The 13,858-nt window shown below is 37.2% G+C and overlaps 1 protein-coding gene across 2 annotated transcripts in view; it reads right to left on the reverse strand.

Annotated features, from left to right (window-relative positions):
- LOC122816798 (C-Jun-amino-terminal kinase-interacting protein 3-like) overlaps positions 1–13,858 on the reverse strand; it is an 855,263-nt gene that overhangs the window by 81,832 nt on the left and 759,573 nt on the right. For both annotated transcript variants that reach the window (XM_044089825.1, XM_044089824.1), the window contains one exon: positions 5,543–5,686. In XM_044089825.1, coding sequence (XP_043945760.1) covers positions 5,543–5,686 — 144 coding nt within the window. The remainder of the gene's footprint in view (positions 1–5,542; positions 5,687–13,858) is intronic.

The raw sequence follows: 13,858 nt of genomic DNA on the forward strand, positions 1-13,858 counted from the left end.
GTTGCAATCTTAACCATATAGCTGTGCCAGTGGGGAGTCTTACTGCGGATCTGGAGAAAGAGGGAGAAACCAGCCCCCAGACTGACTGTGATCTCTGTGTGCTTTTAAGGGGAAACTGTACTTGACTGCTTGTGTACTTGTCATCCTTCCAATGTGTACGTCCCTCACTGGCGCTAGTGTGCTAGTGGTGAGGACTGAAGCTCCTTGATTACTAGGCCAGTGCAGGGGCATCACAACCACTGAAAATAATGGGCCTATTTTTTATTCACATATTAACTTCTGCATCTTTCTTTGTTAGTTTCTGATGGACATCTGTGTTTTGTACTTTTTTTCTTCATTGACTGCAAACATTATGTATTTTGTTCCTGTGGTATATAATAGTATGGAGAAATGTTGTGGCTTTGGGTAGTGTTGTCTTTCTCTTCCTCTTCTTGCCATGTATAGTTGCAAATCAAACCAAATTATTGTTACAAGTGTGAGTGGTGCTGCTGTGGTGTTTTTTATTTCTTGTAGGTCTTAGTTGATATTGCTGGATATTGACTTGCACAGTCTTTGTATTATTTACATAGTGTTTCTTATCATGGCATTGAGTATTTTAATTTATGATTTAGACTGTGGATCAGTTATTATGATATTTCTTTCTGTCATGGCTGACATCACTTAGTGCTCTGTTTAGATTGGCTCTTAGTGAAATGCAGCTCTGTACTGAGCACTGGTTTACTTTTGTTGTTCTTACTTCTGCACAGAATGTTTAATGTTTTAAATACTGTTGCTATTTTAAAGCATCAGTTTGTATGTTTACTTGTACGTTTTTGTGCTCAACCTACACTTTTAGTATAGATACTGCTCATTTGGTATTTTAGTGGATGTTTTTTTCTTTGTACTGCTACTCTTCTTCTTCTTCTTCTTTCGGCTTTTCCTGGTTAAGGGTCACCACAGTGGATCATCTGTCTGCTCATGATTGGCAGTGGAGTTTTACGTTGCCAAGTTGCCAGCCCGGCGCCCAACCTTCTATGGAAGGCACACACACACACAAGCACTCATGCCTAGGGCCAATTTAGAGTATGCAATCCACCTATAGCATGTCTTTGGGATGTGGGAAGAAACTGGAGCACCCAGAGGAAACCCACACGACCACAGGGAGGACATGTAGACTCTGCACAGAAGGCACCCCAACCGTGGATCGAACCGGAGAACCTCTTGCTGTGAGGCAACAATGCTAACCACTGCACCACCGTGGCTGTCCTCAACTCTATTTGTTCTAATTCTTCCTGTGTCACTCTTTTGAATCTTGTTGATTTTTGTTTGATGGTACAGTAGAAATCAATAGCTAGTTGCATTCTTCAAGTATTCTTCTTCTGTTGATGATAATAGTTTTGGTGACTTTGTTGTTCCTTTTTCTTTGTTTTGTTTTCTTGATTAACTTGGTTGGTTGTTGGTTTCTTATGTTTCTTATTCCTTTTTTGTTTACTTCTGAGTTGTTAGTTGCTGAGCTGAGATTGATGATTGTCTTCTTTGTATGTGCCATTTGTTTCTTTCTTTTTTAGTAGTCTTCAAATAGTTTGCCTAAATCAGTTTTTTTCTGTTAGCTGAAATGGTCTGTTGAAAGGGTTTCATGTTTTTTCTTTGTCTTATTTTTAGGTTTTCCTTTTCCCTTCTGTGGTGACTGACTTTTGATGCTTTGTTCTGTAATTTCTGTTGCCTGGTTATGAAGTCAAGTAACTGTATGTGCTGTTCTCATTTTTTTTTTATTTTTAAGGTTATATTACCAATTCCAAACTCATACTCAAATGTTGTCAACCTTTGAATACCTCATGGCTCATCTCTGGCTGTCTTTGCTTTGCTATCCTTATTAAAGTTTTCAGAACCTCTCTTCCTAGTATGGAGTATCCCTGTTTTCTTCTTTGAATATGACATAGGTATTTGGCCTTCCAGTTTTTCAGTATGTGTCATTAGTTCAACACCTGAGGCATACCTTAGGGATAACACATTCATGGTTTAACTCATTAGGATTTGAAATAAACACTAGAAAGACAATGGTAATGACTTACATGTTCCTCAGAGTGTCAAACAGGTTATCCACTTGAGGGCTCCATACACTATGTGAAGCAATATAAGTATCTAATTTTTGCTCATTGCTGTCTGCTTCTTCTCCAGTCACCTTAATGGTCCATTACCATATGTCATAAAATACTATTTCTTCTAACTCCTGAAGCAAAATCAACCTCTGGAATGGGTATGACTGTGGACTAAAATTAAAAAGTACAGGATCTCACTTCAAAATCAATAAACTTCAAGTCTTTTTTAACAAGATTGTTAGGCTCAGGGCCTGGTCACAACCCCCCCCCTCAAAAAAACAAACAAAACAAAAACAAAAAAAAAAACACTGCACTACCCCTACCAAAGTAAATTTGTTACATATCTCACAAAGTGTTAATGCTATCACACTGATGATAATTTTTAAAGTTATCTTTCAAGGTCACGGCACCTCTCTTGATTTCTATCTTATCCTAAAATAATCTGAAACAAAACTATTCCCACTGTCCGACTTGTTCAACGCCACATTTCATAAAAACTTTCTCCTACTGAGAGCATAAATTACACTATTCCCTCCCACTGCACATTATGCCCCTTCTATTCCTAACAATTTATAAATTTAAATCTGTCCATTATCTACCATGGATTCCTGGAACAAATTACCCTGGTACTAGGAAGGGAGAGAAGGACAAGTGCTGGATATAGCTTCTTTAAGATTAGATTTCCATCTATTAAATACTTAAATAAGCTGGCCAAAGCATTAAAGTCAATAAAGCCTCAGACAGAAGCTGGTCCAGACGGCCTTTTTTGTGAACATTTTAAAGCACATCATCCAGTTTGCTCTATCTGTTTCATGAATACTTAACTTCATGTTTTGTTCCAGATGTTTGAAGGGAGGCTTTAGTTGTATCTGTATGTAAGGGGGCTGATGTAGCCTTACTGGATAACTACAAACCAATAAATCTGACGTTTATTCTAGGTAAATGCTTTGAAAGAGTGTTAACAGATCTAATTTCTGAAGCACTAAACTCTCCTTAGACCTACATCAACATGGATTTGCTGTAGGTTGGTCCTGTCTAGAAAATTTACTTTCTTTTTTATCAATCAGTCTGGGAAGCTTTGGAAGTTGATACAGTTCATCTAGATGTTGCAAGAACTTTTTATACTCTTCAGCATAATGCAATACTGACATTAATGACTTCCTTCTTTCAGATGAGACATTAAACCAAGGTCCCATTTGCTTCAGTTGCTGGCAGCTCAGGTGGATGTAAAATATCCCTTGGTGCTCATCAAGAAGAGTAAGGGAAGCTTCTCAGTGCCCTAGCCAAAGTTCCTTTAGTCAGTGTGAATACCACATTAGATCGGCCCAGAGAAGAGGCTATTGGTCAAATGGGTCTAACCTGATCAACAAAGGGCAAATAAAAATTAAAAAAAATAATAAAATAAAAGAAAGTAAACTGTTATGTGGTTATATGGGTATTCCTACTGGTTAATGTGGATTTTTCCTATTTTTACCTTCATGGCTACATTGTTGTAATGTCTCCTTCTGTTGTTTTGCCATAATGATGTCATGGTTCACAATAATTTTTCCCTTTTTTATTGTCCTTCATTGTGTTCTGCCTCTATGTAATTCTCTGTGGAATGCCCTCTGACTTTTGATGTCATGTAAGGGATTCCACTAAAGCTGTCAGTTTAGTGGGAGAAAGCAATTCTGAGGACTGTGGTGTTTTTCCTAGTGATAGAAGTGTGTCCAAGCTGTTGATTTAACTTCTGATTTTGGAATTCTAACTCTTTATAAGGCAGCAGGAAGTTAAGATGACAGTGATGTTGATGAGATTGTGTGGCCTCTTCTATACTGAAAATTGTTTGAGAAGTCAAGCATAATTTGAGTTCTGTTGGGATATGATGAATTTCTTTTGCTGCTGATTACTAAATGAAATATATGGATATACTTCATTAGATCGAATGTCTAGATAACCAAAACGCTAATTCACAAATTGACAAGATGAGAAAACTGCAAGTTTAGGATAACAAAAATACACCATTACAAAACTTGTAAGAAGGAAGCACCTACTGTGCATGTCCAAGAACACTCAGATTTTCTGAATGGAGGTCGTGGAGCAAACAGAACAGCTGCTGCTCCATTTAAACACTTGATTAAAATTAAAATATATATTGTTTTCAACTTTTCCGAATGAGATAGCCCTGCACTGAGGACTGAAAACTTATACTTTTCTCCACTGTAGTACAATCTTGGAGATGGAAAAAGTAATTAGTGGGGGGTGCTACCGTTGAAAGAGGTATATTTTAATTTTAATCAAGTGTTTAAATGGAGCAGCTGTCATTCTCTTTGCTCCACGATCTCCATTCAGAAAGCCCAAGTGTTCTCGGACATGCGCAGTAGGTACTTTGTTCTTACAAGTTTTGTAATGGTGTAATTTTATTCTAAAATTGTGGCAGTTTGGTTCTCTGAACGTTCGAGCTACTGAAGTAGTTCCATATATCCATATATATATATATATATATATATATATATATATATTATTATCACTGTTGGGTTGCAGTGATGTACTGTAGGTTTTGTTAATGTTTTCAGTTGCAGCAATATGTGCATAGGTAATGTGCTTCTGTATGTTATGTAAGGGAGGAAGTTAGTGAATGGTATGGATCTGTACCTCAGTTGCCACCTTAATATGAGACATAGAGACATATACAGACAAAAAGTTTTTTCAAAGACACTAGGCTGCAAGTCTGATATCACTGCACATGAACATGGTCCCCCAGTAGCTCAATCTACTGACTGTCCTTACCCAATCCTTCTCATTCTCTCCAGACTGAGCTGCATCCCTACAACTATGGCTCAAATAACAGCTAAGGTAACTGATACTGTAAATTATGCAATAATGTTAGACAGAGCTGCTTAACAAAGCTGTCTTTTTACCACATTTGTGGTGCAATTAAGGCTCTCCATTACAACTATGTCAATATTTTTGCACCTTAATTGCATTAATTAATGCTAACATCTGAGTGCAATGCAGCTGTTGCACATTTTGAAAAAGTAGCCAACTCTTTTGTACAAGAATGTAATTTTGCATTCATACCTTCACACATGCAGTTCAGTAAACACTATAATTTTTATGCGTATGAAATAAAAATATGGTTAAGTTTAGCTCCTAATTTACTACTTTAAGTTTAGCAGTGCATTTGCGTACATTTACTATAATTACTATTTATTTATTATGTACTACTGACTGGGTTATCCCTAGTTAATTTAACTTTGTAATTCTAATTAGAAACCAATATACAAATGTTTCTTGCACTTTAGCTGAATGCATTATAAACAATAAACGCACATGAGTTTAGTGCATTGTACAAAATGACTTAATGGGTGAAAGCACTGAGAATCATGGAATGCACTTGTACTTTTGGGAGCAAAAGTATTCTGTTAATGTTTTTCTCACAAATTATGAAAAAAATTCTCAAAGGACAAAATCCAGGTACTCACCAATTCTGAAGTCAATGTAACCTTCTCCACCACTCAGTACAAGGACGTTATGTAGCTTCTGTACCTCTGTTTCACTTGGTGAACTGCCTGGGTTTTCAGAAGGGCTATCCAGTACACTGCCATTCAGTGTAGCGAGAACATTACCTGTACAACACAGACAAGACAGTTCATTGAGATGTGTTATCAGACACAGCTTTTTCTGGTTACTATAGTTACAACAGCACATCATTCACTAAAACAACCATTTTCAACCTTGCCCCAAAACTACCCGAAATTATAACAAAATGCAACCAAACAAAAATACTTTGCATATATTTTATATATTGACTATGTAGAGAGACACTGATTGGCAAAATAGCTGAAAAAGAAACAAAGGAACCATTCACCAATGATCAATCCTTTAGAGCTCCCAACACAACCAATTATACTGGTAACTAGAAGTTTTCCTTCCTAATTTAATATACTGAGACCGACAAGCCAGTTCCTCAAAATCCCCAGATCCATTTGCTTAGCTTTCCCAAGACCTACCAATAAAATATAAAATATAACTGAGAATGGGACTGAAATTAGTCTCTTCCCCTTCAAAAATGTAACCCCCAACCCTTATGTCTGTTATACTCTCTATGAAAGCATCTCCTGCACCCATACCCACACAAAACCTCTAACCTCCTGAAACACTTACAATCTAAGCCTGAGATGCTACAAAGCTCAATAGCTCATGCTCTTACCATAGCACAGCTCATCCTCACAAAATTACAAATAAACCTAAACAAAACACATTAATATCATAGGCAGCTATATCCCTCCAGGTAATAACACCACCACCATGGAAAACCTTTTAGACTGCATTTCTAACTACCTGCCTCAGGAAACTGTGGTACTGGGTGACTTTAACATAGATTAGCTCAACTGCTCTGGCAACAATCCTTCTACCCACATTAACCTCCATGGGTTTACTCAACTGATCTTATCCCCCACTAGAACAGACAAAACAACCAAGCACCAGTCCATACTGGAATGGATTCTTACATCCAATCTTTCATCCCAATCAGGCTGCCTTCCTGACAGTCTGAGTGACCAGCAACCAACCTACCTGATAAGATCTGGAACTCACCATATAAGTCAAACATCCTTCAGAGTTGTTAGGAACAAAAAGAACTTTAATCTTAATAATTTTATCTCCTCTCTAAAATGTTGTAATTGGAAACTATTGACACAACTAACTCTCGATGAAGCAGTCCACTACTTTAACTTGGGGGGTGGGTGCAGTGGTGCAGCGGTTAACATTGTCGCCTCATAGCAAGAAGTTCTCTGGTTTGATTCTCGGCTGGGGTACCTTCTGTGCGTAGTTTGCATGTTCTCCTTGCATTCGCGTGGGTTTCCTCTGGGTACTCCAGTTTCCTCCCACAATCCAAAGACATGTGTCTGGAGCATTTCTCCCTGGGCCACCGCTGAAAATAGGCTCTGTCCTAGTTGGACTTTCCCAGTCAACAAAATGATAAATAAATAAAAATAAATAAATAACTCAACTTTCCTACAAATATTAAGCCTGCATGTACCCACCAGAACCATTAGAATAAAAACAAACTATGCCCAGTGGCTAACTAAAGAAACTAAATCCATTCTCAAAGAAAGAGATAAATCTTGCATACAATTCCACAATAACAAAACCCAAACTTCAAAACAAAGGTACTTAGAACTCCAGAATAAAGCCAAAAAACTAATCAAACTAGACAAAATTAAATACTACCAAAACATCCAGGAAAAAATATGCTCAAAACCCACAAAAATTCTGGGCAGCAATAACCTCTATACTTAAACCAGGGAAAACCACTTCACCAACCCCAGTAACTACAAACACCCAAGATAACATTCCCACATGGTTTAATACATATTTCAACAAAAGAGTTCAGGGCCTTGCAGGTATCCAAGATAAGGCCAATTACCCTATCCCAGCACCCACCCAAATTAACACTAACAAACAGGATAATATCCTCCACTTTAACTTGCACCCAGTGTATATCAAAGCTATTTCAAAACTCCTCCATAAACTTAAACCAACCACCCTGGCTGCAGACAATCTACCAGCAGGCTTCCTTCAGATAGCTGCAGAAGCTATAGCCTATCCTGTTGCCATCCTCATTAACAGATCAGAGGGTAAGGTGCCCTCTGTCTGGAAAACCTCCCACATAATTCCACTGCAAAAAGGAGGTAACTCCTTAGAACTCAATAACTACCATCCCATTGCTATTCTATCACCATTATTAAAAAATATTAGAAAGAGTTGTTCACACCCAGCTGATGCACTACCTCCTCAATAACAATCTGTTATCTAAATCTCAGCACATCTTCGGACCCCTCCCACAGTACCATCACACTGTTAGTGTCCTTTACCAACACAGATAACCAGTACAGAAATAGTGGGCAATATGTTTCTACAGTATTTTTGGATCTATTTAAAGCTTTCAATATGGTCAACCACAACATGCTTCTTAGTACACTATCCATCCTTAATATCAGTCCCTCCTCTATCTTATGGTTTAACAGCTTCCTATCAGGATGACAGCAAGCAATACAATGGCAAAACCAACTGTCTGCCCATCTACCAGTATCCTTAGGGGTCCCTCAGGGATCTATCCTTGGCCCATTACTCTTCTCATTATTCACCAACAAGCGCTCCTCCTCCACACCTAATGCCTCTGTGGTGCAATATGCAGATGATACCACCTTTATATGCACTGCCCCCACACTAAATGACATTCACTCCCTAACCCAAAACTGTTTTTCAGTAGCTGAAACCTGGTTCACTAACTCCCACCTAATTCTCAACGCAAAAAAAACAAAACTTCTTCTTTTCAGCCCATGTAGATCTCCCCCCTCAAGTGAAAAATTTATCTTAATGTCCAACAAGAAAACCAAGATAATCCCAACCACCCACACAAAACTATCAGGTGTAAAAATTGACAATAACCTGAGATTTGATGTCCACATATCCCAAAATATCAAGAAAGTACACAAAAAACTAGGCTTCCTCTATCGTAACAAACAATTCCTCACTAAACATACAAAAACCACAATTGCTAGGACACATCTCTTATCTATCCTCTTCTGTGCTTCCCCTATTCTAACTAATCTATGGAAGGCTGACCTAAACAAACAGAATATTGCTACAGCAAGACTGCCAGGTTTGCTTCCGCGTCCTCACATAAGAGTCATCACTGTGTACCAGTCAAACAACTAAACTGACCAGAGCTGCCTCAACTTCTTAAACTCAATCAACTGTCACTTGTACATAAATTATACTACTACTCTAATAAAATCCCAGCACTACAGTTTCTAATCCAATCCTATACTACTACAAGAACTCTTAAGATCTAGTAATCAGAAACTCTTAAATGTCAGTAAATATAATAATGATGCTGGGAAATCCCTCTTTAGCTGTTCTAGTTCTAAAGCTTGGAATACTCTACCTATCTACCTGACTTCCTAACAGCTCTGCCACACAATTTAAAAAACACTTGAAAACACACTATATGAACAACTGGTCTTGCTCCTGTGACTCCCTAGGGTGAACTAGTAATGTACAAACTAATATGTTATACCTTTTGTACTGTGTACTATATGCTACTATAGATTATTACTATCTGTCATTTTCATCCCTACCAAATTATGTTAATTTAAATGTCTTTTTAACTTTGTTACTTAATTTATTCCTTACTATGTTATATTGTTCCGTGAGTGCCATGCACTGCCTTTTACTCTGTATTATGTTTAAACGGCTGTTTAACTTTGTTATATGAGCTTTTCTTTATTGTTTTACTATGAGTGCTATGCAATGCGTTATATTTCTGTATTATGTACTATCTGCTATGCATATTTGTTAATCTGGAGCTTTTCTCCCCGGGCCTCTGGTGAAAATGGACCTGCGTCCAGTCGGACTATCCCGGTCAAGAAATGTAAAATAAATAATTCTAGGTCCAGCCCATCCATACAAGCACATTTACTCTACAATGACTGCCCAAGTCCTACTTTCTTGATTATCACTTCTTCCACTGTGTTCTTTCTCATTAACCCTTCTTCATACTTTTCAGTCCCACCACTGACTTGCCCTACTTTTCCTCTATATTTCTGGCTAAAACTGCTGCTTCCTAATTCCTGCAATTAGATTTTTGACCCTCTTCCCACCCCATGGCTAACAATTCAGCTCTCTCTTTTTTTGCAAAGAGGGTCTGTGGTAGTCTTTTCACTATAGGGTATTCAAACTACATATGAAACTCTGTTTATTCTTGCCTACAACACCAGTAGCAGGATTTAAAATATTTTCATCAATCCTCCAATTTCTTGGGTGTGAAGTACCTCACTCTCCCAAAGCCTTCATTCCACCTCTTTTTACCAGGATCCTTACTAATCTTGATTAAGGTGTTTATAGTATTTCTCCTCCAATGCGCTACACATTCCCTCTGTACTTTAATCACAATCACTTTCCTTCCAGCATCCTGGCCTCTTGTGATAGATGATATCTTTCGATATGCAGCACTGTTGCAAATAGGCCTGATAGTTATCAACGTGGATGGTTTTTCAAGTCACACCACTGGCAGCCAACAGGTTAAAATAAAGGATATTGCATGCAAATGTGATTAAAGAACCAATTTACCAAATGCAACCTGTCTCCAAGAGTGTAAAGGGAATATGCACGACTCTCCTGGGTATGGGCTTCCAACATTTATTTATTTTATTATTTATTATACATTTGTTGACTGGGCTAGTCCAACTGGATATATGTCCATTTTCAGTGGAGGCCCAGGGAGAAAAGCTCCACAACATAAAAAATTACACCAAGACATAGATAATTAGAAAGAAATTAGGACATTACAAAGCTGTGGTACACATTACATGTCTTAGGATTTAGCATTCGAATAGGAAAGCAACTAATGCAAACAGTTATTTGTATTAATAATGCAAGTATATCTAAGAAACAATATTAGTTATAAAGTCACACAACAATTTCAAACTAAAATACTATTGACTAATAGCTATGAGTTTTCATAGGAAGAAAAAAGTGCTTGGATAGGCTTATTCTGTAAAGTCTCACAAGAGATCCAAATGTAATATGGCTATGGTTAATCATTCAACTATATAAACATAAATGCATGCACATTAATCCTTTGAATAGTCAAACACACTTTATTATCAATAGAGAAGACACAAGATAATGCCCATAAGAAGCTGGGTATCAAGGGAAGGGTTAATCGTTAGTCTGGGTTAACACAGGGGCATAGCCACTGTGATTTGAGGTAGGGTTTAAGTTTGCTTTTAAATGGATTGGCTGAGGATAGGGAGGTTAGGTGATTTGGGAGGTTGTTCCAGGTTTTACTCACTGTATTAGAGAACAGAGTGTCGCCAGCTGAATTGTTAGATTTAGTTACTTGTACTAGAAGTTTGTTAGATGAGCCTAGGGTTTTGAGATTGTTATAGGGGGTGACTAGGGAAGTGAGTATAGGTGCATTTCTTGGTTGATACAGGATCTTATGGGCTACTATTAGTTGATTAAAAATTATTAGATTTGGCAATTCTAACCAGCCTAGTTGATTCACATTGATACAATGGTGGGTTCTATAGGCAGACCCAGCTGCAAATCTGGCAATATTGTTGTAAGAGGTAGACAGTTTGCTCAGATTACTTTTACATATTTTAGTGTAGATAGGGGAGGCATAAAGCAGGGTAGAGATAAGCTGGGTGTGGGCAATGGTGACCTTGGCTAGAGGGGTCAGAAAGGGTTTGATCCTGTAGAGGGAACCTAATTTCTTATTCACCGTTTTTATAGTGATATTAATGTGAGGCTCATAAGAGAGGTTATTATCAATTAGTACCCCAAGTAGTTTTGTGGTAGCATCAGGAGATATTACAGTTCCATTACTAGAAGTTATGGTAAAGTTGAGTGGGGAGGCTCTGCGGGTGGGGTTGAATAGTAGCATTTTTGTTTTGTTTGGATTTAGGATAAGACACCTATGTTGAAGCCAATTTTCAACTGTGCTAAAGGTCTTTTGTGTTAGAGACTGAAGTTCTGATGGGGAAGTGGCAGAGCATAGAAGTGTGGAATCATCTGCGTATTGGATACAGGTGGCTTGTGGAATTACAGAATGGAAGTCATTTGTAAAGATGGAGAAGAGTAAAGGACCCAAAATGGATCCTTGAGGGACGCCTAGGGCAACATCCACACCCAAATCAGGACTACATTGATTACTTACAGAGCTGAGTCTTTGGCCTAGCACCCCAGGCCTCTTTCTCATTACTTTTAAACAAGTTGTTATTTGCAGACACACACACACACACACACACACACACACACACACGCACACATACACAATTCCCACAGAAGGCTGGCAGAAAATCTTCAGCTCTACATTCTTTCTGACATGGTAATACTGCTACAGTTCTAGATATGGCTAGCGATCAACACACCAGTTACCTGATTTAGCCAAATATAAATTATAAAAGTTAACATCTGCATTCCAGTGATCTGGTTTCTGACAGCAGATACCATAGCTTTGTCAAGGCATATATAGTAGATAGTGTATACACTAATAATAATAATACCAACCACAACACCTTAAAATTAACTTAATAAAACATGACTTAAACAATAAAGACAAATAGACAGTGGAATACACTTTAAATATTCAGAGGTCAAGGCAATGCACACAGAATATAGAAATAACACTCAGTTGTAAAAGAATATTTAAAGAAGCATCTGATCAAGAACTAAGTGAACACCATCATTGTCTCTTACTGAAGAAATGGTTGTCCCAAATGTTCTAAGTTAATAAACTTGTACAAGGTAGCATTGAGACAGAAAATCATTATAGATGTGTCACCAAGATCTACTAAATAAAGACTAAGATGACTTTGCTTTTAGGCCAAAATATGTATGCATGAGCTTATAATTTTCCCACAGAAAACCAGTGGGGTTACATCATTTCTTTTTCTCACACAATGGAAGACTAACCAAACAATAAACATGTCTTTCCACATTTAAAGATTACATACAGAATGGAAAAGTTTTTCAGTTAAGTACTACTGACTGGTTCCCTTGAAGAGACTTAAAATTGCATTTGTATGGTTCTTTCTCTCCTGACTGCACACCCGCATATGACTTAATAATATATAAGCAGTTAGGTCCTTCCTAAAATAGGAAAACAAGAAGTTAAATTTTACACTTTAATTACAAGTTCCATGGATTTCTTGTCCTATCTTTTTCTTCTTTATATTTACAGAAAAATTGTCACATAATTTCAGGCCACAAAAAACACACACTGCAAACTCAACAGGGCTCAAACATTGCTTTAAAATGTGCCAAACTTATTAAATAAGAAAAAAACAAAATCACATTAACCCATTTTTTCTATCCTGGTACCACACCTCTCACCTGCCACTTCTTTCACAAATATATATATTTTTACCAGTATCCTCCTGCACACCAAAGTCATAAGTGCTCCTGATATACAGAAGCACAGTCCTGGGAGACTGCAAATTGCAGTCAAGAAGGAACGCAATCCTAAAATGAATCTTTGCTACAGAGGAAAGCAGAATGTTTTTTAATGAACAAGTAGCTAATACAAAAGTAAATATTCTTAAATTAATTGTATATTCTGCAAATACATTAAAACAGATGAAATACTTACACATCGATCGTCACATGTTCTACAAGATATATACCTGAAAGCAAGAAAAGTATGTGCTACATTTTAACTTGGCAAGCCTGCAAGGTATCTTAAAGATAGAAAATCAGAAAAGTACTCAGAATTTTGAAGGAATGTAGTAACCGATGCATTACCCAAGTGTATTTCTGAAAGTTGTTTGAAACATAGTTTTTTCTTGAGAGTATTAAAACTACTTTATGCTTCACTAAGTGGATGGGATCTTAATCTAGACTTAGTGATTGCTACCATGAAAAACTCTAAACTTGTAGTGCACTTAATGTTATACCAATGGACAGACACCGTTCTTATCCTTCCACAACAGAAGCTTAAATCAAACTAGCAAAGATCATGTGTCACATATATATAAAAAGCTGAGCAAAACACAAACTGCTTCCGGCCTTCTACAGAACTGGAGCCATCATATGGAACACATAATTATACAACAACCAGAAATCAGTCAACATGACGATTTAAAAACATTATTAAAAAACATGATTCCAATATACAATTAAATATAACTGTCAAATATGGTACATTGAAAAAAATTTAATATAATTTCTAGTACTGTTGCCATACTAAAAAGTTTTACATTACAACTACATAATCTAGTATATTG

Source organism: Protopterus annectens, chromosome 12.part0 (assembly GCF_019279795.1).
Source record: "Protopterus annectens isolate FY-2018-M chromosome 12.part0, PAN1.0, whole genome shotgun sequence".
Lineage (NCBI taxonomy): Eukaryota > Metazoa > Chordata > Ceratodontiformes > Protopteridae > Protopterus > Protopterus annectens.